Source organism: Solea solea, chromosome 21, assembly GCF_958295425.1.
Source record: "Solea solea chromosome 21, fSolSol10.1, whole genome shotgun sequence".
NCBI classification, from domain to species: Eukaryota; Metazoa; Chordata; class Actinopteri; order Pleuronectiformes; family Soleidae; genus Solea; species Solea solea.
The window spans coordinates 13,504,203-13,529,605 of NC_081154.1; the positions used below are offsets into that span (position 1 = coordinate 13,504,203).

At 40.5% G+C, this 25,403-nt stretch overlaps 1 protein-coding gene across 22 annotated transcripts in view; it reads left to right on the top strand.

The window, feature by feature from the left end:
• Nucleotides 1-24,891, top strand: part of LOC131448781 (calcium-activated potassium channel subunit alpha-1a) — an 87,995-nt gene extending 63,104 nt beyond the window's left edge. For 3 of the 22 annotated variants that reach the window (XM_058621525.1, XM_058621526.1, XM_058621536.1), the window contains 15 exons: nucleotides 12-176; nucleotides 2,621-2,653; nucleotides 4,586-4,903; nucleotides 6,026-6,119; nucleotides 11,490-11,613; nucleotides 11,983-12,207; nucleotides 13,224-13,416; nucleotides 14,281-14,394; nucleotides 14,626-14,718; nucleotides 15,700-15,830; nucleotides 16,665-16,859; nucleotides 18,327-18,445; nucleotides 18,569-18,790; nucleotides 21,452-21,480; nucleotides 22,560-24,891. In XM_058621525.1, the coding sequence (XP_058477508.1) occupies nucleotides 12-176; nucleotides 2,621-2,653; nucleotides 4,586-4,903; nucleotides 6,026-6,119; nucleotides 11,490-11,613; nucleotides 11,983-12,207; nucleotides 13,224-13,416; nucleotides 14,281-14,394; nucleotides 14,626-14,718; nucleotides 15,700-15,830; nucleotides 16,665-16,859; nucleotides 18,327-18,445; nucleotides 18,569-18,790; nucleotides 21,452-21,480; nucleotides 22,560-22,711 (2,207 nt within the window). In that variant the 3' untranslated portion in view covers nucleotides 22,712-24,891. Of the gene's footprint in view, nucleotides 1-11; nucleotides 177-2,620; nucleotides 2,654-4,585; nucleotides 4,904-6,025; nucleotides 6,120-11,489; nucleotides 11,614-11,982; nucleotides 12,208-13,223; nucleotides 13,417-14,280; nucleotides 14,395-14,625; nucleotides 14,719-15,699; nucleotides 15,831-16,664; nucleotides 16,860-18,326; nucleotides 18,446-18,568; nucleotides 19,890-20,859; nucleotides 21,428-21,451; nucleotides 21,481-22,559 lie in introns of those variants that run through there. The other 19 variants (XM_058621542.1, XM_058621545.1, XM_058621546.1 and 16 more) reach the window with 17 other exon arrangements.
• The last annotated feature ends 512 nt before the right edge of the window (nucleotides 24,892-25,403 follow it).

A 25,403-nucleotide genomic window follows, 5' to 3' on the forward strand; every position in this document is an offset into this window, starting at 1 on the left:
TGTGACTGTAGCCAAGACTCCCGTCTACAAGAAAATACGACTGGCATGTTGTTTTGATTGCGGCCGCTCAGAGCGGGGCTGCTCTTGCATGCCACTTAATGTGCGTGGTAACATGGACTCCTCTCAACATGACATCCCGCTCTCTGTTACTGAATGCACAACCACATTACACGCCCGTAAGTTGTTGCCATTGACATGCAGTCTTCAGTGTTTGTATCATGCACTGCGTTTACTGTGCAGTGTCTCTGGCTTGTGTGCTGCCTGGCTCTTGTGTCATCACTGTCGTGGGTGCAGATTTTGCTTCAGTGTTGGAGCTTTATTATCAGCTGATGTTCTTTGTCCTGTGCTGCTGCTGCTGCTGCTTTTGCAGGTGACCTGGCGCTGTTGTGTCGCATGCTGGTTCACTGTTTTGCTGCTGCTTTGTCAGAGAATGTGAATTCAAACTGACCTCTACTTCAATTTGGGATAACAAGAATTTGACAAGAGTGTGATAATGAACTCTCCCCTCTAACATGACGCGCTTCTGCTTCTGCTGATCTCACCAACATAATTACAAGCAATTAAACCTGAAGCAAAAAAAGAAAATGCTGTTGTGTTTCCCTGCCACAATTCTCTCTCAATCTTGGAAATCCTGGTGGAGGGTTCTGGGTTTGTTTTGTACTAATAATGTCACGTAGAGAGGGTACTTTCATCCTTTCAAGAAAAACTCCAGTACCTACGACTAATAAAATGTTTAATGGCTGTTCTTTTTAGAGATGGGTGAACAGGATTGGATCTGAGATATGTGTGAATAGACAATTATTGGAGAAGTCTTAAGAGCACCTGAGGGGACTCTCTGAATGTAGTTGCACATATTGTGGTTAATGTACTGGTTTTATTAAATTAAGACCAAAAGGTTGAACAACCATGGGCTAAAGTCTCAAAAAAAAAGAAAAACTGTTCCGTGCATAACCCAGTTTCACATTTACTGCCATAGGCAAAGCTCATGGTGATATTTTCAAGCTCTGAGAGCTTTTTATTACAATGCTGAATCATATTGGAATTGACTGAATTGTGCTGAACTGAATTGAGCTGTAGAGGAAATTTCAATTCAAGTGTGATTGGCCTTTAAAGCCAGAGGCCATGTGAAGTTGCGCTGATCTATCGCAGGAGGCATGAAGAATGTGTCCGAGTTCACACAGCGTTAATACAATTTGCTGGAAACATTGTAGTCTGTCACAGAGTTTTAGTGAATGTCTCTTGATCAAAGACCATGTTTGTGTATAGCTGAACATCTCTGGGCGTTTTCCACTCCTCGACATGTCTTCTAGGGTTGTGTGCCGTGAGCACGGCCTGGCTAGCTAAGCTGGAGCAGAGCTCTGGAGCTGCTGTCGACACAGTGCGGGAGGTGCACAGAGCGAGGCCTTATACGGCCTGACATGGAAATTATGTTTGCATTTTCATTTTTGGAGTGCTACCGGTTGTCATGAAACTCAGCGTGACAGTTCCTAACCACCAGGCAGCCGAGTGCCCCCACCCCTGTCCTCCTCTCTCGTTGTGGGACAGATGCTAGCCTGTTAGTCCTGTGACTCTGTTCGCGCCCTCCGATTGCAGGCGACAGATGCCAGGACCAGCAAGGTCCCTGTTTGAACATTGCTGTCACTGTCCTGCCTTAAGCTCATTGCATGACCTTTATTGTAAGCAAGGGGCTGAAATAAAGTCCTAATGAGCATGTGTGGTACTCGTGGCTCCAAAAAAAAGTGACTCACAAAGTTCCATGCATCTGTGCAGGCAGAGAAATGGAATAGAAAACAGCTTTTGGGAAAGAGGAGAAAAAATACAGACAGCGCCATAGACTCAAGAATAAAACATACAGAAGTCTTGTTCCATACATTTACCCTGACTTATATTGTTAATGCAGGTCGACCCAGTGAGCGGTGGATTTCAAAATACATCCATGAGATAAAACCAGGCTAAATTTGGTTTAATTTTTTCAGATATCAAGGTTAAACAGTATTTCATGACATACAATCTCAGTGTGGGCTGTAACGACCTGCACCACTCTGAAATAACACATCACTTAACCTTGATTAAGCAGAACTGGATAATCAGGGTGGTCAATCAACTAGTCAGTTAAAAAAAAAAAAAAATGTTTTAAAGCAGAGCTATCAATCATTCCTTTTTTGAGTGTTTCATATAAAAGTAGGTCACCATTCAAAATTGTTCAAACTATTAATTATGTATGAAATATGTATTATAACTAACCAGATATAAATAAAGAATAATCAGATCCATCCTTGATTAAAAGAATATTAATTTGCTGCCCTAAACCTTGATGTAAAACAAAAACTTAAACCAAATTTACCAACAACAACGAATCAAATGCTTGATTTAATTCCTCTGATGTGACTTTTCATGACACACACTGAGCCACTGTTTAAGCTCACGAAACACATGTGACTAACTGAGCCCTTTTTGTTTCTCATTACATCCATGCTGTGTTCAAGGCTTACCTGTTTGTTTTTTTAAGTGCCTTTTAAAAAAAAAACTTCCCCAGCCTTCAGTCCCCGTTTGTCTGATTTATTTCCATGACGACCTGTTCTTCCCTGTAACCTCTCATCTGTCTCTGCATTCTTCTCAGCTAAAAATAGCTATAATGGATATATCAAGTCAAGTAAGTTTTGATTTCCGTTCTCTCGTTTTGCCACTTGTTTCTAACCATTTCCACTTCCATCACAGTGTGAGTTGTCTCTAATCTGCTGTGTGTCACGGTTTGCTGCCCATAGCTCAGTCCAGTACATCATCATCCATCTTATGCAAAGCATGAGGAGACAGTTTCTGTGTGGGGGTTTGGTTGCTACGGCAGTCAGGTACAGCTCAGCAGTAGATGGTGCTACTGCTTCACTGTTGAATCAACTCAGTGTACATGTTAAATCTGTCCGTACAGTGAATACACCTATAGATGGTTTAGAGCAGATTTATTTTTAAAGAGCAGTCAGGGGGGGCTCAAACAAACACAGGTTAAGACAAAAGTGTTTTGAGAGTTAGTCTGATATTTTTCGCGATGCTCGTCCAGCCGTTGGAGGAGTGTGAACCTTGTGGGCCTTCCACTTCATCCGCTGTTACAAGACTTGTGATAAACAGAAAATATGCCACAATGGTATTGTCCTGGAGAACTGCTGTGCATGTTTGACACGAGGCAGATGAACAGTGGAGGTCTGCAGCAGGAAGTATAATCTGCTCGACAGCTGACTGTTGAAATAATCATCTCAATCCTCCAGTTTTAGCTCCCAGTCATTTTATTTCTTGGAGTAAGAGGACCAGGCTCCTCTGCCTCCTTCTGTTTGTTTCATGGTCTTATCTTTACCAGTTAGGTTCTCTTTTATAAAAAACACTGCAAATGTAAGCTTTCGTATTCCAAAATAATGAATTTAGTCCTCAGTCATTAGACATAAACTGCAGCTCGTGTTTGTTAACACACATTGTCAGCTCCTTGTTCTTATGGCATAACAAATGCTGGAACACCTGAAAGCATATTTATTAATTCATGTTTATTATAAATAACCAAGCAAATCTGAAACTTCATTGGTGGCTATGCCAAGTGGTTAAGTGGTGTTTAATAAAAATGAGATTTTTTAATAATTCAGCTATTAGCATTCTTGTGCCAGAAAGAATTATCCCCCAAAACCAGTGATTGTGGTTTAATTATGATAAGAGTCACAAGATGTTTTATTAACATACACACTGTAGGTCCTAGTGAAGTCAGTTTAAATTAAATCCTTTCTTGTGGTTAAGGTTAAGAATTAAAGAGCCACTTCACCCAAATGACAATGCAAGCATTTACTAACGTCGCCCTTGTGGTGTCTATACAGCTTGTTTCATTGTCTCTGAGATTTCTGCCTGCACGCAAAACAGTCTGTGCTGCATCAAAATAAGACTTAAAAAGAATAAACAGCATCATGGTTTTGTTCCTTTTCTTTCTACAAAAGAAGTAAATACATTTTGTATTGTATTGTATTAAGATGCAAGTAATTACTGCAATTCTATAATCCCTTAATTAAATATTTTTAAATGTTCTTCAGGTTTAAACAATCAGAAGCGGAAGTACACAAGATAAATAACTACTTATTTGGTGCCTTACACTAAATTAGCAATTGCAATATCAGTGGCCACTAGAATGTGATTCATGGAGCTGCCTTTATGCCCGTGCTTTAGAAAATTCTTAGATTTTTTATAAATAAGTTTAATAAACAGTGATATCATATTTTGATTGTATTTTTAAAGATATACTAAACGCCTTTGGGCAGTCCCACTATAGATAATCGACCAAATGGGACTATTTTATCTGCAAAAGTGAAGTTTTTTTCCTTCAATAGAATAGTTCAGTGTTGTGAACAAAAATGACATTTAATTCACCCACGTCATAGTCAGAAGGAGGGAGAAATGAGATTTTAAAACACTGGCACATAAAACCAATAAAACATAGCTGTTGACATTGCTAGATACCACTAGGGATTTGTGATTTGGACGTAATGAGCCATTTCAAATGGAAATAACCCATTAACTTGACTTGTACAGCTGTTGATTATGACTCCTCTTCATTTAGCAGTAAACGATGGCCCCTTAATCCCGTTATCAACTTCCCAATACGAGTCAGCTAAACTGAACTGCAACTCAGACAAGGTCAGTAGGGGGCCTCGTAGCGGAGTGTCTACTCTGTCGGTCCCGTTGGTAAACAATCGCAAGGGAAGCCTGCTGCCCCCCGCTGTGCCCTCCGCTCTGAGACTGAGCTTCCTGTGCTCCAGAGACCTGGGTCAGGTGGGCCGGCGACCAGTGGTGGCAGAAGAGGCCAGGCGGCTCCAGCGGGCGCGGAGCCTGCCAGTGAAATACAGCTACCACCCCAGTCACGCCACACTTGGTCACAGTAAGGACGAGCTCAAACCCGCCCCCTCCCTCCCCCGCCGCCGTGTTTGGCAGGCCTGTGCTCAACAACAGCACAACCAAAGCATGTGCTTGCCAGGCTGGAGTGGTTGCATGTGTAGCATTCCTTACTAATGACCCAGTGTGTGCAGCTGTCAGCTGTGAAACATTAAATATTGAATAGGACGAGCAAGCTGTGAAGGGCCAGTGTGTTGGAGCTTCCCTCTCCACTGGACCCCCCCCCCCCCACACACATACACACTTCAACATCTTCCATTACGGTGTCACTCTTAGACATGTTAGCGGTGCTTTAAAACCCATTCTACGGTTATTCAAGTGTATTTTTCATGACCTGTAACAAGCCATTCCCAGTGTAAATGATGGCTGTTAAAAGGTGATTAGTGAATATACTTTTCTTGCTGCTTGTGTTTATTTTACCATCGAGGGCCACAGAGCAGATTTGTTTGCCTCCACTCTTGATATTAGCTTGTGAAAATATTAGCTTGATTTCTTCACTCATTGCAGTAGACATTAAGACAGTGACCAAGGGGCATCTCAGCTGTACATCAATCACTGTGGCACAAAGACCGACCTAATTAAACGAGCCAATGATGTCACTCCTGAGATGACGACACACCAGCAGTCCGATTCAGCTTTGGCACAAAGTATTTATGATGTTCACAGGTTACTGTGTTAATTAAATGGATTTGTGTGCGATTAGCATGGCCAAACAGTCTAAAGAGACTTGTTCTAACGGGATTTTAAGAGTTGGAGGCACTCGTGGTTCGATATTAACTGAATCAGGGTGTGGATTTGTAGGGACGTCTCTGGTTCGCAGATTTTGACTTTAGCATGATGATTAATGATGGCACAGTTGCATGATTACGTCTCTTTACACAAAACGAAGCAAATGACGCATCTTGTAGTCATCATGCAAACATTTTGTGTTACACATGGTTTCAAATGTGTTGTCCACACCATCTTGTTCACCCAACCTCACTTCCTGTCTTTGAATTCACTAAGCTTAAATGGTGCTGTGCTGTTCTTGCCTTTACTGAAGTTGTTTTTGTGGTGTGTGTGTGTCCTCTGACAATTCCCTCCCTCACACCGATGCATTTTGTTGCAGTTGAAGAGGACCAACAGTCGACTCTGTCGCCCAAAAAAAAGCAACGCAACGGAGGCATGAGGATCTCTCCAAACTCCTCACCTAAGATATTGAGGTAGGAGATCACTGATGAGTCTGCTGTGTCTCACTGTGTTTATGTATAATATACATGTATTTGTTTTTATCTTTGAATTGATTGAATCTGATAAAGTTTATTTGCTGGAAATGAGTTCCTTTGAGAGCAACACAGGCACAATACTGGCATATTATCACCTCGTTAAACAAGGGATAAAGACATTAAATTAATTCAGTGAAAGACTGGGAAAGGTGTTGATTGTTGTTGTTATTATTTAACGGATAAGAGGCATTGTTTGGCCCAGTGGGAAGTGGGGGTCACAGAGTGTGACAACATGTTAGTTTGAGTTTGTGCAGGTATACATACATTTTTTTTTTTAAATAAAATGGTTTTCATAGCCTTTGTATAAGGCTTATATCTGTAATTTAGGCAAAAATCTTTCCTTTACAGAGGCTGCAATATTGTGTTGCCGTGTTTCTACAGCAGCCCGAGACACCAGATTTCTTTGTGGCATGATATGGAAGTGTGAAAGGGAGATAGCTGGATTTGAATTATCCTGATTTATGTGTAAAATAAATTAAAACACAGAAACTCCTTAGCAGCTAAATTGGACTCTGTGTTTACCATTTGATTGCTATCATTGCATATAACTACTGTGGTTTGTAGCTGTTGTAAAATACTTTGTGCTGCGGCTGAAAAACAGGTTGATAAGAGCAGTGAAGATGAGCCAAAGCAGTTATGTGCCATAAAACCAAAGCAATGAGTTCAAAGACAGTAAAAATGCTGCATAGATTTGAGGGTAACTGCAGAGTGTGACACTGGTGATAACTCTCTGTGGGCTCATTATTACAAGCAACACCTTTCACACGGTGTATAATCACTGATCCCCTGATGATATCAAGACACGGATTAGTGTAATACTGAGGACCCTTTTCTAAAAGATGTGTGCTTTTATTAAAACAAAAAACAAAACAAAAGGAGAACTGATTTTTGATTGCTCCTAAATATTTATATCAGTCCCAAAAGTCTAGTATCAGCTCTACTGTATATAAGAATATGTTTATATTAAAAAAAAAAAAAAAAAAAAAAAAAGCTGTGCACTTGTGTTCATGAAACAGACTTGCAGAAGGGCTCTACAGTGCCACAAGGTTTTCATGTGACACCAGCAGACTGCAGCTCTTAAACAGGCCTGGCACTAATGACAGCCAGGCAGTCGGAGAGGCTCTAAAGGATAGATAGCCCAAGGCTATTCATCTATTGTCGGATCCCACTGAGCTCTTTTCAGCACGTAAGGCCACAGATGATATGTATTATCGCAATGAAAGGTGAATTCAAATGCTACCTTGCTTTTATCTTGTCCTGTAAAATTAAACGTGCACTTATTGATTTTGACTGGAGATAACAATGCTACTCAACAAGAGGCCATTAGAGGGAGGATAATTGTAATAGTCACTGTCATAAAGGAAGGCAGGCTACAGGGGAGTCCTGCACCCTGACATGTAGCCTAAACCCCACAGATGTGATGGTCCCACTGGTAAGTTCACGATATACAATTTTTGACACAAACATGCTTTCATCTATTTATTCAGCAGCCACTTGTTTTGTTTGATATTATATGTATCTTAAAGTTTCTGGTGTGCTGCTGTATGCTGCTGTAGCCCATCAGCTTCAAGGTTTGATGATGTTTAGAGATGGTCTTCTGCAAACCTTAGTTGTTATTTATTTTGTCATATAGAACCATGCTGGCCATTCTCCTTTGACCTTTGGCCTCAACAAGGTGTTGTAGATCAACATTTTCTAACCACTGTCACTTAAGCAATTTAACAGGTTCACCTAAAGAAGTGGCACATACATTGCAGATCAACAGTGCACAATAGCTATAAAAATTGCATTGTTATTTGTAAAAAGAGATTAAAGTTTATGTGCATAATTTAGCCTTTTCTTTTGATCTATGGCCTCCGTTTTTTTTTTTTCAGGTGGGCGTTTTCCCCGTGTTTGAATTAGTTCAAAGTAGTGTCGAAGTTGAATGGCTCCGGGTGATTTCCAAACTCGTGGGAATTAATAACCAGGCTTTTGCAATGCTATAGCCATCAGCTAAATATCAACCCGTCAAACCAATCCATCTACTCGCCATGCTAATTTAGGAAACAGTACAGGTGGATGTGTTGTTCCACGCAGTGTATCTGCTGCCTACACGTTTGGAGAGGGATTCGCTGCTGTAGCCTCAGGGATACTTCATTGCAACAAGCAGAGAGAAAAAACATCTGGGTGTATACTATATCAAATGTGTTTTTACAGGACCTGCGGCTTCAAGGCCTTTGTAAATAAGTAATGATCAACAGATTGGCTGTGGGTTTTGAAGATCAAGTCTTTGTCAGTTTGCATGAGGGGATGTATTTTCAGGCTTTGCCTTCTTGCATTACAGCAAACCAATGCAGTGATGCTGAAATAGAAAATCCACATAATATGCATGCCTAACGTTGACTTTATGTCTCTATAAACTGTCATTAGGCTCCTCCACAAGACACCTGGCCTTATGTTTTGCGGTCATGATGTGTCGTTTAGTGACTAAAGCAGTGGTATTATGGTGCTGATTATTTTGAATGCTTAGAAGTGCGCTTACCGAAATGACACTCAGAGACACCTCTGATCTGCGTGATGGAACGAACCGCACAAAAGAAGAAAGCCGTGGAAGCAGGAACTGTCTGCTGTTTTTTTCAGATGCCTCAGCAAACTTAACACTTCCTGTCTGAAAGTCAACAAATGACAACCACAGTGAAATTAACACCATTTCCATAGGCTCCTTGATGGGCCATAAGACACATCTAATTGTGGGATGTCACAACACGTTTGGTCACATCGGACCGCACTGTGACATACACGTCATGTCTGCTCCGGCACTGCCAAGGCAAATGGCAGTGCAGGATAGTGACAGGCCGTCATTGCTGACAGTGAGCGATAGCTATCCTGGCAGAGCTCTGCCTCACCAGTCATCTCCTCAAGGACAAACTGAAGTGACAGCGGCTCCACTGAGTGACTGGTGAAACATTTGACTTCTGATGAAATATTTAGCCGAGGTGTAAAACCACTAAATGCTTTCAGTCTTATAAGAACATGTATTTCCGACTCGAGTTAAGGCTGATGGTATAGAATACAGCCGGCGTTATGGAAGATGACTGTCCTTAATCGAGAAGACATCAAACATTTGCTACAAGCCATTTAAATTTTTCATTGATTTTCAGTGTAATCATGGAAATAATCCATAGTGAAAATGATTTAGTGTTTGGGAACTGAGCTGCAACAATTTCAGTGTGTTTTCAGTGAGTTGACCATTCTTCTCTAATGATGAACATTTTTACATATCATTGAGTTTATTGGCACACGCCATGTCCTTTCAAATTAAAATTGCTTTGGCAGGCTTGAGTCTGAGAGGTCAAAACTGGCAGAGAAGACATTTCACTCTCCAACTATACTTCTCTTCTTGAGAGTACATCCAGGTCTTGCCTCAGGGTATATGAGCCCAAAGGCGGGCTTTTTTGGCTTCAGTCTCTTGGAGCCTGAGGGATGGTAGTTTCAGCTGACACCTTCATGCATACTTAACGTGTTACTTAAGGTAGCATTCTTTTAAAGTACACACATGGGCTAAGGAGATGCTCTTCTTATGGGGAGACGACTCGATGCGTTTAAAAGGTTTAAGACAGAGACAGAAGGCTGCTGTCTGTGTTTTTCAGGAGACAATATCTTCAGCTGTGATCTCAATCTGACAAAGTTGATTTAGTGCAAGGGGAATTGTGTTGGGCAGCACATGGCTCTGTAGATCCCTTTGTAGCTGGTTTTGTTTGACCGCGTTGGCTGGTTGTAGCGATTTGGACTTTTTAATGCTCCTCTTTTGTCTGAGTGAGTTTCTCTTCAAAGTTAAAAAGACATGCAGGGGAGGCAATCCAGAATGCCTAAAAAGCATATATAGTATAAGTATAATAAATGAAAATTAATGCTTAATGAACATACAAACATTCCCAATAATATATTTGAATAAAGCCATTTTGGTGGGTCTCTTGGTTTAATGTATGCCTCTGTCACTGAGCATACAAGCCCTGAACATTGAGCGACAGACGAGACAGTGAATGAACTGAATAAGAATAGAACCGCAGGACGTAACTGCTGTAAAAGTGCACTGAACTATTATTTTAAATAAAAAGCTTCATTTAAATAGTAATAATAAAAATACATGGAAGGAAAAATGACTTCGCCATGGCAGACATTTGTAAATGTCATAGTAGGAAAAGCACAGGTGTTAGTGACGATGTTAATGATGGCTCTGTTCTGTTCAGTGACACACATTCATTCATGCCATTATTTACACTGCTGACTTTCCTGCTGGGACATGTCAAAATGGCTGCTGTAAAAAAGGCTATACGAAAAAAGATTAGCATCTGTTGCTATTACGAACTGAACCTGCATTGTGTCTGTTAGGAGGCAGGAATTTTATGATTTAATTTTTACAATTATTTTGCTTCTTTGTTTGTTTGTTTTTTGCAAATGAATCGGCTTATTTTATTGTACTGATTTTATTTATATCTGAGAGTGAATGGTTGTTTGTCTCTGTACGTTGTGACCCGTCTGTCACTGAAAATAACGTTAAAGCATACGTGCAGCTACGCATGGATGCAGCAATATCATTTTATATTTTCATTTATATGTCTAAGGAGTCTGTCAAAAGACTCCATTATGCTGACCTGAACAAGCATGATACCACCGCAGGTTCTCATGTCTGAGACCACTTTAATGGTCAGTGTTGGCTGCGCTCAGTGAAATAAGACTGTGTAGTTCTGATGCTCTGATAAAAAATTAATACCCTTCACTTTAGAAAGCAAATATGATTGGGCAAATTGCTGAAATATTTAAAGTCTGGTCTGTTAAAGCTTTTACAGTGCAGCACACTGAAGTCAAAAGCTGTATGCAATAAGGGGGCGTAATTGCATCTCCGTGCTCATGCCAGTCAACGCAGTGTGTTGCTGCCATCTCCTTCTGCCTGGCTGCCACTGCTGATGTCACTCTGCTTGATGACATGGCAGTGTTGTTGACATTTCTGCAGATGGCCTTTGACAGGAATGAGTTTGAGAGGAAATGGGGGGAAAAAACTTTCTTTTTTTTGTTTGTAGAACCCTAACATTTGACTTATTATTAATGAATTTTTTTTTTATTCATTTAATTAAAAATGTTGTTTTTTTTTATTGATTGGTATTTAAATATATGTTTTGCCCAACGATTCACCTGATAATTTTGTATTTTTTTTCCTCAAATGAGGCTGTATAAAACTCCTTTATGATTTAAGAAGTACTTTCCTCTAATCCACAGTTGGTGTTTGATGATCTTTTGTTCCCTCCCTCTTATCTTTTGTTTGATTAGACATGATCCACTCCTCATCCCAGGGAATGAGCAGATCGAGAGCATGGACGAGAATGTAAAGAAATACGACTCCACTGGGATGTTTCATTGGTGCCAGTCCAAAGACATCGAGAAGGTCATCTTGGTGCGTCCTGCTTCTTTTACGCGCTACACGTCATTTTTCCCTGACACTATTCCGCCCGGTGACAGATGCGTCACGTCACAAAGCACCATCAGAGGTTGACAGGGCACTTAAACACTCTAATGGGGTGTTTGACTTGTCATTTGGTATATGGGGGACCTATACATTGAGCATTTCTTGTACTAATGCATATACCATTATTCAGATTACTTTCATCGTCTACTGCAGTCATAAACTGCATAATATATATTTTACTAGGTGAGCAGGCGAGTAAAAGAGGAGAAAGCATTAACATTTGTTTTAACAACCATATCTATCAATTTTTTATCTTTTGTCCTCTGTTCTCTCTCTCTCTCTCTCTCTCTCTCTCAGACCCGCAGCGAGGCAGCCATGACTGTCCTAAGCGGTCATGTGGTCGTGTGCATTTTTGGAGACGTGAAATCGGCACTGATCGGACTCCGTAACTTTGTGATGCCCCTGAGAGCGAGCAACTTTCACTACCATGAGCTGAAGCACATCGTGTTCGTCGGCTCCCTCGAGTATCTGAAGCGAGAGTGGGAGACGCTTCACAACTTCCCAAAAGTTTCGATCCTGCCAGTGAGTGAAGCAAAAGCAGCAACTTTCAAGCATTAAACAAACAAACAAAATTAACAACATTACCACGTGTCGTTTGCATCGTCATCTTAAGTTTAAACGATGAAAAGCACCTTGTTGAGAGCAGAGAAATAATGTGGTTTTAATTACTGTACGTCTGGCCAGAGTCAGTAGCTCTTACTACAATGTGATAAACACAACCAATCATTTCATTCAGAGCACACAATCTGTCCATCACTAACTGACCCATGTGTTGCTGCATGACCACAGCTTTGTCACGACTTTTCACAACAAGCTTCTCTGGCTTGTTGTGAATATTCTCAGTCCAGACGACAAACTCCAGAGTTTTGGGGGCGGGATATGTTGTTGCTTTTTGTCAAAATGTGTCCTCCTATTATGAGTGCCCTAGCTTTAGTTAAAACAATTATCAGATATGCAACAGTGGTGATGGAGTCTTTGCTGTGGCAGCTCCTAAGCTGCAGACCATCCTTCCACCCTCGACCAATTTAAAAAGCTCCTGCAGACTTACGTATCTCTTCTCACTGGCTTCCAATGCTGGTTGAGCAAGATACCACTGTTTTATTGTGTATGCATAGATGATTTCAAATCTACTTATTTCATTGTTTACTCCTTTTAATGTTTGTATTATCTACGCGTAAATGCGTGTTGTTTTTATTTCTATTGTCAGTACAGCACTTTGGTCAGCTGAGGTTGTTATCAAATCGTTGTTACTTACTTACTTACAAGATGTGAAACCCTTTGTGCTTTCTGTGTTTAACTATCCACCACCACGACCACTCAATTTAACTTTTGTTCAGTGCAAAAATATCGCACCTCTGGACACTTCTTAAGTGTACTTAAGAACATATTTGACAAAGCAAATAAGTGTCAAGTTCTTCTATTTTGGAGGAAATAGCAAATAAAACAGAACGAGAACTGCAAGTTAAGTTTCATCCAGCTACATTTTTTAGTATAATCGTTTGACATTACAAATTCCCTCTCTCGCTTTTCTCTCAAAGGGCACACCACTGAGTCGGGCAGATCTGAGGGCTGTCAACATCAACCTCTGCGACATGTGTGTCATCCTGTCAGCCAATCAGAACAATATTGACGATGCATCACTGCAGGACAAAGAATGCATCTTGGCGTCACTCAACATCAAATCCATGCAGTTTGACGACAGCATCGGGCTCTTGCAGGCTAATTCCCAAGGTAAGGAGTGCCCTATCATAGTTCACTGCACTGCCTGTGAGGGACAGGTTGCTGGCACACAGAATATCCCTCACTGGGTGCTGCCTGGCCTGATGTCAGTGCATTTGACAGTAAACCCTACTGACTATTCCTCAGGTTACTATAACAACTGCTTTTTTCACAAACCTAATTGATGGCAACAAGCACAGTATCGGCACAGCAGCCTCACCTGGCTATACATGTGCACAATATTTATAAACAATGTAATATTACAGCTTTCATACAAGCTGCTAAAACAGTCAGTTAGTACGTGATGGCATTCAATAATGGTCCTTCGTTGGAATTGAGAAAAATGCTTTTAGAAACCTTTGACCTCAGTAGGGAGGGGGGGGGGGAATACCCTGCCAATTTCATTATTCCTCTAATACATGTATGACCTCGCATTTGCCTTAGTCAGCAGTTAGTGATGGATGTCAAAACATGTATAATACATACGGCATCATTGATTTAATGTGCTTACTTGTCAGTCTGAGGAAAGCAAGGACTGTCAAGTCAATCCAAATTCAATCTTGCGTCAGTTATTTTCTATTTCATGGCCCCTTACTGTACATGCTTTTCTTTGTGCATGTGTGTAAAAGGTTTCCGTCTCCGTGCACTCGCAGTCGAGGGAAACAAAATGAGCAGTATGTCACATCCATTATATATGGACTAATATTGGACCTCGTCAGGAGTACGGTAACAACGCACTCAGCAACTTAATGCTGTGGCTGTACAGAGTGGATGAAATAGCCACAGTGCTGATATGCCTGTTTGAAGCATGTGATGAAGTATTGAATATTGCATTAACAGATGTGTTCGCTGGGTTGTGTGTGTGTGTTCGTTCAGGCTTCACACCACCAGGCATGGACCGATCGTCTCCAGAAAACAGCCCAGTCCATGGATTAGTAAGGCAAACCTCTGTCACAACAGGAGCAAATATCCCCATCATAACAGAGCTAGGTACGCTTGCCAGTGTTATTTGTCAGATGATTGGTGTGCTTACTTTACTGCTGCATGTAGATTTCAGTCAAGTAGTTGTAAACGGATCTGAAAACACAATTTCTGCAATTATAGCCTGTCAACACTTGATTAACCGTACTAAAAGTTGAGTGTTTTTTTTTTTTTGTTTTTTTTCTCCTTGGTCCCTTGTTGACATGCTCCAGTAACTGTTTTTCCTCAATACTTGTCTAGCACCATTAGCAAAGCCGGGCAAAAAACTGCCTGTGATTTCATTCAGTCAGGATAAAAGCAGTGGGACCAGCATACAAATGATAACTGAGCTGGGTAAGAAGTGCTCTACTCTGTCCTGTACTGCAGTGTTGTAACTGCTGCTGCCTCCACATCAGCTTTCTTTTGATTTCTCTCGCTGCACAAGAGGCTCCGTCCATTCCCACAGCATCACTTTGAGCACATTTTACCCTTGGTTCTGGTTGAAATTGCCTGTCTTGTTTTGGCCCCCTTATCTTAAAGCAAAATTGTTCCCTTTTATTTTTCTAAGAATTACAAGGCCTTTGATCCCTCAGAAGTCCTCTTGGCAGTTTTCATAGCATCTTCTGTCGGATCATATTCCTTGGCCCTTCTTTCATCTCAGCCCTGTCGATATGACTGACATTTATTCCTGTCCTCACAGAAGGAGCAGTCCTCAAACTAAATTTTACATCATTACTTTCTTCCAGCTACTGTATATGTTTTTGTGCTCCCATGCATCTTCAAAGAAGGTTCTGGGGCAATGAGATGCTTTCATTTGTTTTGACATGCAAGCTCAAGTAATTGGAAGTCCTGTCTTGGATTTACAAGACAAACAATGGCTTATTGGTTTTACTGATACTGAACTCAGGAGGACTCAGAATCAAGGCCTGGGGCTTTGACAGTGTGCATGGTGTCAAGATTGTGCATGAATCGCCCTGGATATGGAGTGTAGCAAGGAGAACTTGTCCACAAGGCCAAACAAGATTATCAGGTTTTTTTTTGCAGTCAATTAAAATAAAATAAAATAAAATAAAATGGAATTCTGTCCAAATTCAGAACTAAGAAAGACATTTCTAATACAGTCCATATCTGCAGCTACTGACTGTTGTGCACAACCACTGTTCTTCTGTGTCCTCTTCCTCACATCAATCAAGTCTTTGCCTGATGTGTGCTTGAATACACAATCCATTATTTTCCAACTCATAAACAAACCAAAGACATCTGGGTTTTGTGTGAGCAAAACAAACAAAAGAAAAGAAGTTAAATCACTAATGAATTTCATGTTTGCGCCCATAGTGAATGACTCAAACGTTCAGTTCTTGGACCAAGATGACGACGACGACCCAGACACGGAGTTATATCTCACTCAACCTTTTGCCTGTGGGACAGCCTTTGCTGTCAGTGTCCTGGATTCCTTAATGAGCGCTGTAAGTCACAGTTTAGCTTACTGATGAGTCCGGAGATATAAAATGATAATGATGGTGGGTTATGTGACGTACCATATCTGTCTGTAATCTGAAATATGCAAAGTGTGCCTGTGCTTTGATATGACAGAGAGATGAAGAACTCTAGTTCCCTCCCCCCCTCCCAACCCCCCGACCGCAAAAAATGTAGGTGCACTCTGCTCCCATTAAAACAATAGATGACAGGACTGGAACTTGTTCTAGGTATGATGGCTTCATTTGTCTGCCTTTCAGTTTGACTGAGGCTAGAACAAAGCTGCCTTCGAGTGCGCTCTCGTGTAGACAAAGGTAATGCTACCTAATGGACAGCCCTCATCCATCATCTTAGTCAATAGTGCTGTCAGCAGCCGAGGGAGATGTCACTGTGCTGGACAAGCGGGGGGGGGAGAGACTGCAGTGCAAAGGAAAGGGCAGACACTTGCCCTTGTTGAAATTAACAAAGCAATAACAGGTTCAAATCTAAAAAAGACAAACACTGAGCAAAGTGCTTTTTTAAGCTTCAAATCTAATTTGTAAAGCTGATTTTTTTTTGTTTTAAATCTGCTACTTAGCTGTAAGAAATGCCTGGACAGCACAAATGTGTTCATGGACTTCCTATACATCACTCTTGATGGGAGTGAAAGTAACCTGCAGTAATTGGATTCTCCTGTCTTTTCACTCGGTGTACGGAACAATGTGATGTGACAGAGAAGACTTAGATAGCACCACTCGGGCTGGCTGGCACTTTGAGAAGGTTCAGTTGTGACTTTCGTGGCATTTGCTTAAGGATTCTCACCTCCTCTGCCTTTATTTCTTCAGACATACTTCAATGATAATATCCTCACCTTGATCCGGACGCTGGTAACAGGCGGGGCGACCCCAGAGCTGGAGGGGCTGCTGGCAGAGGAGAATGCCCTACGAGGTGGCTACAGCACACCGCAGACCTTGGCTAACAGGGACAGGTGTCGCGTGGCACAGCTGGCCTTGTACGACGGGCCCTTTGCTGACCTGGGGGTAAGTGACTGGTCTTGTCACCCAACGGGTTAAGCACATATCGGTGGGAGTTGACTTTAGTGAAAGGAGTTGGATAAAACAGGGATGGCTGTGATTCAGCATTAAAAGATATTCAGAATGAAATCTAATCCATTAATTGTCACAAGTACATTTAGTGAAAAAGACTTTCCGAGCAAACAAACTAGGATTTGATTTAGATGGGCTGGTGTGAATGCACCTTAATGCTAAATTGATAATTGATTATTGTTTAAAAAAAGTCTACATTGTGCTGATTGGTATCACAGAACAGAGGGAAGAAGAGAGATGTCTGAGGGAATGAGGAAGAGAATGTTTGCCAAGCACGGCCAAGGAAGAGGATGTAGGACCACTGATGTTTCTGTGACCACAGCTGCTAATAATATTAAGAAGTCTGGGGGCTTAGGGACTTATAGTCAACCTCCCACGCTGTAACCTCAAAAGAAAAAAATAACTCTAGATTGAACATTAAAAGATGATGGAAAAAGAACCGAGGAAAACTTCAAAACAGATAGAAACTGACCACCAAGATCATTCACACCACATGTTCACATGGTATCTGAATTTAAGAGGGCCAAATTGAAGAAGACCCAGGAAAATACCACTAAGAGAAAAATGAAAAAATCTAGACTGGAGTTTGCCAAAAATGAATGTAGACAAGCCGCAATGCTTCAAGAAGAGTTTTCTGTTGACAGATGAAACATATTTAGAGCTTTTTCATAAGCCACATCGGCTCTAGGTTACCCTAACCCTTATAGGAAAGATAATCATCTACACATTAAAACACAGAAGAGGCACAGTCACTTATGTTATAGTGGTGCAGCTGGCACAGGGTGTCTTCAATCTGCACTGGGCACGATTATCAGTGAAGTGTTTGGAGAGAGCTTCACCTAAAAGCACCCAAGAATTAATAAGACGAAAAGATCTGAAGTGGCCTGTTACGGATCCTGCGTTCAATCCTTTAAAACTCACAATTAGGCGGCACCACATCACAACCTGTACGAACTGGAGCAGTTCTCTGAAGACTTGATTGTTTCAAAACAGTGTGCTACAAAATATTATCCCAATCTTCCCTCCTCTCTGGCATGTTATTCTCAGGCGTGCACGTTATTGTATTCAGTAAAGGGACAGCTAAAAGGGGAAAAATTAGCATAACTAGTTATCTCACAGTTTGTAGCCAATTATCTCAGTCACTTACACGAAAATTACTTCATCAAAGCCTGAGACGGATTTGTTTTAACTTTACTGCACATTTTAACAATGTAACCCTGGTGTTTTTGATCTTCTAGGGTTGTCTTAAGAATTCCTGCAATACATATCTCATTTAAAAGATGGACAGTGATCAGTTCATGACCTATTTTTAACGTGGAAGGCATTTATTTCAATCCATTAATGCTTATTATGATTTGTTTTAATTGTGTACTGCATTGTTGTTTTGTAACATTCTTGCAGGACGGTGGTTGTTATGGCGACCTGTTCTGTAAAGCCCTGAAAACATACAACATGCTGTGCTTTGGCATCTATCGGCTACGAGACGCACATTTAAACGCGCAGAGCCAATGCACCAAACGGTGAGTACAGTTCTAATGTGTCCTGGAAATGCACAGTATGTGCTTCAAACTGGAATCCACAAACACGACACTACCAACACTATGTTTAGACCTGGCTGACCATCTGCTCCTTCGCTCCTCTAGGTATGTCATAACCAATCCGCCATATGCATTTGAGCTGGTGCCCTCGGACCTGATATTCTGCCTGATGCAGTTTGACCACAACGCAGGCCAGTCTCGAACCAGCCTCTCCCACTCGTCCCACTCGTCCCATTCCTCCAGCAAAAAGAGCTCCTCTGTCCACTCGATCACAACCACCAACCGCAGCAACCGCACCAAAAGCAGGGACTCACGAGACAAACAAAAGTATGTGCCCCTCTAAAGCTCTGACTTTCTATGTTCGTGAGCAGTGCCTGTCTACAGTGTTGTCCTGTGCATCCTCTTTGCAGGATCCAGGCAGACTGTGGCACGTCTGGCTGGTTTATGTGTGTATGTTTGTCTGAATGTGGATGGTTGTGTCTCTTTTATGTCTTTGTTTGCATTCAAAAATGTCCCATTGCAAAGGGGTGGAATGATAACATAAGCACCCACAGAGGGCTCCTGTCTTTTTTGGGGCTTCTACACACTGAGGTTTCTCTCATTGTTTCTTTTCATTCATTCTTTTTTCTTTTTTTTTTTTTACTGTGGTTGTGAACTGTCTGTTATTGTAATTTCTTTTTGAACGCCATGCCGATAATTACAGTTAACTTTGTCAGGGTTGTGACCATTATATAATTCCATTATTTTGGAAGTATTGGGGTAATGTTTGTCATGATAAAAGTGATTTTTTTGTCTTACCATTTAACTGTTGGACTGGATTTTCAAGGGTTTTTAAATCATCTTCAGTTACTGACTCATTGCTTTGTTTCTAGTAAACCATGAGGCAAATACATGTGAAAGCAAAGGTAGTGTGGTGTCTGCTTCAATCCTTGTTTCACTGAATTTACCAAATATTTACATGCACTGTCTCTAGCATCATTAACATTAACTTCACTATAGTGCTCTTACCTGTACACACAGGGGCAACTCCAACAAGTAATTAAAAACCTGATACTTGCTAAGGAAGGGCTCTAAAAGAATAATTAACAATTTTTTATGTACATGATATGGACTAAGAAGAGAACAAGTCTCCTCAGAGAAGAAACTGCCATGTCAAACCTTTCTGTGTTTGTTTTTTTTATTACTTTTGCCCCGGGAAAACGAGTTAAAACTGAACCTTAACTGTACTCAAACTACACTTTAATTTACATGTCTTAAATAATATTATGTCATGAATGAAATACTGATTATGTCCACATAATGCTGCATTTTGTCCATCAAAATTGAACGTTTACTTTCGTCATTTACCACCATGAAGTATGAATTACGACAAAATATTTGGAAAAAGAAAATGTAACACTTATAAATAAAAACCCCATCACCATGATGATGATGACGATGATTTTGTCTCCACATGAGAATATCACAATATTATTTTATATTTTCAAGTCGTTTGAGCTAAATTTACCATGATGGTGATTCTTTCTTGATGGATTACGTGTGATGATATCATGAATTTATGATACTGCAAATGTGTTTTTTTTAAATATTCGGTAGAATAGTGGCCCAGTCTACATGTGCTCAAGTTCATGGGGTCAATAAAGGAAAACAGTCACATCATCTGCAAAAAAGCAGAGATTCAGTTCATGAGTCAACCCAACTGGATAGTTTCGCACTTGACGGCGGCAGCTATAGATTTTCTCCATGAGAGGGAAAAAGACGCCTGAATCTTCTGAGTCACCACATCCTGAGAAGCCTCCTTCAGCATGTCAACACTGTCACTTGTATTCTCCTGCAAGTTACTGCATTGCAGTGGGCACCAAACGACACTCTGGAAACAGCTATGAGGAGCTGGGTTCACGATGGACGTTTTGGACACGGCCTCACTCCTGTATCTGGATCAAGTAGTCGTCTCATAACCCTGACGATTAACCTCTGTGCTCCTCTGAAGTTCTGAAAACTTGACAGCTCAGCTCAGCACAAAAGTCCAATAACTAAGGCTCTGCAGGTTTAGGTGCCAGTTACACCTAATCTAAATCACTGAAGCCAAAAAAAAGGCAGTGCCTTATGAAGGAGCCAGATTTGAATGACAGGAAATGACAAACGTTTGTTTGTTGTACAGGTACAAATTCATCAAGAACAACCTGACCTCTCATCTTTGAAGAATAACGTCTAGGGAAAGCATATTCTTCATCATCTTGGAACACCGCATGTTAAAAATGGTTGCCAGTGTCTCGGCATGATGAATTTAAATCACCATAACTGGTTACATTGTACAAAAAACATGTTAATAATAGTTTTACGATATAGAAACGATTTCCAACCATTGTGTGCCTCTCTTACAAATATATCAACAGCCTTTATCATAAACCCAGTGGGAGGATTTTTGCAGGACTGGCAGAGGTATGCACATGTGTTTTCTAATATCGTAGTGGATCTTTGAGAAAAAATATTCGCACTCAAATATTCTTTGTTTGTCAAAAAAAATCAAAAACATGCATGGGTATGCTACATTTGCACAGCTGCTGAGTGAACACCACAGGCTTTCTGTGGTTAGTAATCTGTGCTAAAAACATGCAGTTTCTACAGAAATGCTTTTGAGGTATGTTTGACATTGAAGTTGCTGATATTGAATTGATGCATTGAGCTGCATGTTATTCAGTGGGTTCTAAATGACACATGAAAGTGTGTTGGTAACAGGCATGGATACAGTATGGTTGCTTGTGATATGCTGCAGTAATGTAATAGCATCTTATGTCATTTCCTAACCTGGTCCATATTCTGTTTTTCCTTTACTTTTGGTTGAGATGTTTTGTCACTGGTCACAACCTACAGCTTAACAAACTCCACACCATCTGTTTTATGCCTCCGTCTGTTACTAATGGTCATAATAAGCTTTCTCTCATTTACAGTAGCTTGCATTTAGTGTACTACTTTCTGTTCCCAAAGTGCAACAAGGATGAATAGAGTGGGCCAAGGTATGGTAGTGAATCATTATGCATGATGTTAAATAATGCAGTCAAACGTCCCTCGCTGATATGTTTTCAAACGATTGCATTGGGAGCGCATGGTTATGACCTGTGCAGTCCATCTCACTGTAGGTTCAACTGTGAATGTAACTGAATGGTTTGATTCTACTTCACGTTATTCTGTAACAATTCATGTTGGATGTTTTAGTATTGGGTTATACAGTACTGTGCAAAAGTCCTAGGCCAGCATTAGATTTGTTATTATTATATAAGTATATTGTAATTATTTATATTAATATTATAATTATCACTTTACTGGAACACATCTAGAAAATAGAGGACATCTTTTATGCATTTTAAAAATGAAACACAAAAACAGCTTCTCTTTAACAATAGCAGGATCCTGGCTCTTTTAAACCTGGAGTAGAACCCAAATGAATGTGTTTGCACTTGCTAATATCAGACCAACGTTCAGTCACATCATTCCAATCCTAATGCCAATGATCACAGGATTTGACAGGCAAAACAACAAACAACAACAAAGCTGGTAGCGCCCTGAGACTTTTACACAGTACTGTATGTTAATGCAACATCGCACTACAGTCTTCCGTCGCGTTCATGAAAATGCATGACGAGTGGATGAATCATGGCAATATTGCACACCAGACTTATCGATTTTCTTCTGTAAGAAGCCTGAAGACTAAAGTGTAACCGAGAAGATAGAAGTAACTAATAGTAACCTCTGATTTTGTACGACGGAGTACTAAAACTAGATTTTAAGTGGCGACCTTGCATGTCTGCTGCCCCAACAAAATGGCATGCGTCAGTGCTAATAATGAAAACCACTGTGATGTGTGTCAATAAAGAGGTGAAAATGGGAGCAATGGGACATTCAGTGGAACTTAAACTGTCAATAAAACTCGGCATATTTCTTTTGAAATAGACAATGTCCTCCCAATGTTTTGTGTGCACTCGAGAAACACACAAACATAAACTGGTGACATTGTGAAATTGTAACAGGACGCCCATGTAGCATTTTGTCTGATGTCCCTCCTCTTTGTCTCTATATGATTTTGGCTCCTTCTCAGAAAAGACATGGTTTACAGATGAGCCAGAGAATACCCACCTGAGGACCATACAGATCAAGCCAGTGAATACTCTCGCCGTCAGCCAAGTCAGTCAGTATAAATCCACAAGCAGCTTGATCCCACCCATCGCAGAAGCCGAGGACGAGTGCTGAGCTCGGGACCCACGCTGACACCTGGATGCCTGGACTCTCTGAGAACTTCTCATGTAGGTGTCAGACTGGGATTCAGGATCTCTTCTCAACTGGAAACATAAAGGATCGGGTAAACATTCGATGAGACAAACACAAGACTGATTTCCTCATTCACCTATGTTGCAAAGTTACGGTACAATCATATATACATACAATCATAGACGAGCATCACAATCCCTCAACCTTTAGTTTTCTCTGCTATTTTTACGATTGACCAGACCCCATGAGATTTTTTTTTGTCTATTCTGGGGAATGATGGTCACTCAAAAGAGACAAGTAATGTAAAAAAAAAAAAAAAGGCTACAACTACTGCAGTTATTATTGGATCAAATGTCGTAAAAGTTGCCTTTTTATCTGTCGATGACCAACTATTACAACTACTGCATTCACTTTACCCAGTGTTGCAGAATTATTCTGTACAGTATGTCAAACGGTGTATTTTACATTCAGCTGCAAACCCACCACAATGGCATTTTTAGTGACCGGCGCTCAGCGATTACTTTGCCATTTGGAGCTAATTCACAACATTTGTGACGGTTATGATGGCCTGTGTCCATGTGTATATGGCATTTGGCTCCAGCCTTATCGTTATCATTTATATTTGTCTTATCTTTGCCTTTCTGAGTAATTTGTTTGGAAATGTTTTCATGTCACTGTTTGGTTGCAATGTCCAAAATCCCAGAAAGCTTACAGAGAAAAGCTTTTACATATTTGCAGAGCTGCTCTTAGGAACCTGTTTTCTTTCCTTGTTAATAGCCAAACATGATAGAGCTGTTTTGTTCACACCATTACAACATAGCCAGAAATTCTACTCCTTTTTTTCATTTTGTCAAGAAATCATAGACAGCCAAGCCAAATATTATTTTAAGTGTGTAATTGAGCTGAATGTGAAAGCCACATATCGCATGCAGTGGGCATCTTTAATTCCTCCTTTGGCTGTAAGCACTGCCTGACACAGGATTGTCTTGGAGTGCACATTAAGTACTCCATGACCTGATGATCTAAATGCCATAACGAGACATGTTTGTGCTTTTTATACATGCATAAAAAAAAAACAGCTCTATCATACAACAAAAAACATGTTTTTTTTGGCTTCCAGTTTGTATATGTTGTAATAGATTGTGTGCTGTTGGTAAATCCATGTTGGCCATCGATTACATATCTGATGTATCCATAAGACAATGAAAGTAAAGCGTCAATCATTTGATTGGGTTTGTTTCGACACACCAGGTTAGAATACGGCGTGAACAATGGTTAATAATCATGTTTTATATGAATAATAGAACATAGTTATATTCGCACTGTTGTCACTTTTGTCCGGAATCAATGAAGTGGAAGTAAATGAATGAAAATGCATACAAGCAATCCACAACATCCTGAACTTAAACAAGGATGTGTCTCAATCCAGCCAAGGGTTCATAGTGAATGTAGAAAGAGAGAGGTTGTGACATTTTTACTGGCAGAAGAGAGCATCCTTCCATCCTTCCTTCTATCCTTCCCTCGCTCAGTGTCAGTGATGTGCCAGGCAGTGCAGAAGCCATCGGAGGACTCCACAAGACCCACTGTTGCGAAAAGAGGCTTCAATTTTAACTGGATTTAAGCTCATTTTTTTTGTTTTGCTGTTTTGTTTATACTCTCCTCTTTGTTTTCCATTGTCACCACTCAGAGACCATTGCACAGAAACGGTCTTTCATTTCCTGGAGATAAAAAGAGTACGATGAAATAAAAAGTCTTAAAACTGTTTTTTTCTTTTTTAAATGATCCACCACCAATAGCAGATCCTGATAGCAAATACATTTATGTTTTCTTTAAAGAAATCTCTAAAGCTTCATGTAAAAGTTTTATTTCTAGCGTGTTCTAGTTTGTTTGACTGATTCTGTTGATTCTGTTGTTTGCCACTTCCTGTGGGGCTGAGCGATGTTCAGCATCACAGTCTAGTTTGTAATATTTTGTGATTTTTTTTTTTTTTTTAGCACGTTTACTTGTGGATACAAAGACAGTGCAAAGCTGATATTTCTGACTATGTCATAATTACCCAATAATAAATACAGTTTATTGTCTTGTACAAATAGATTTGTACATAAATTGTACATGATTTCATTTTGTATTTTCACAAATTAAAGCTAATGTATTGTGTTCTACAGGACATCGTCTTTAATTTTCTCAGACTTTTTTTTTTAGGAGGTGCTGCTGAACGGACACACGGCAGCCTCGAGGCCAAATTTGACACATTTGTCTATCAAAGAGAGAGACGCGCAACGTCTTGATGTGTGATGATGACGGACGACACAAACAGACAGATCATGTGATACGAGACACCTCATTGCACCCTTGGGATAATGGCTGATAAAAACACTCTCCACACTCTCACCTTGGGGATGGAGAGGGCCCCATCACGTTGCTTGTTAACGATTTTTACACACCACGGCTCTGTGGGAGACTGTCAGCATGCCAATAATATTTATAGTCTAACACCTCACAGAGAGGCTGCTGATTTCCCTGATCCTCCTGCCAGCTGCAGTGTCACCTCGTCTTGATAAACAAACACGTGAAGCTCCCACACCGAGAGATACACTGTGATTACAGCTATGAGGAAAGCTGTATTCATTTGATGTATGTATGCTATTTCATTATGATAGACGTTATCTCAAGA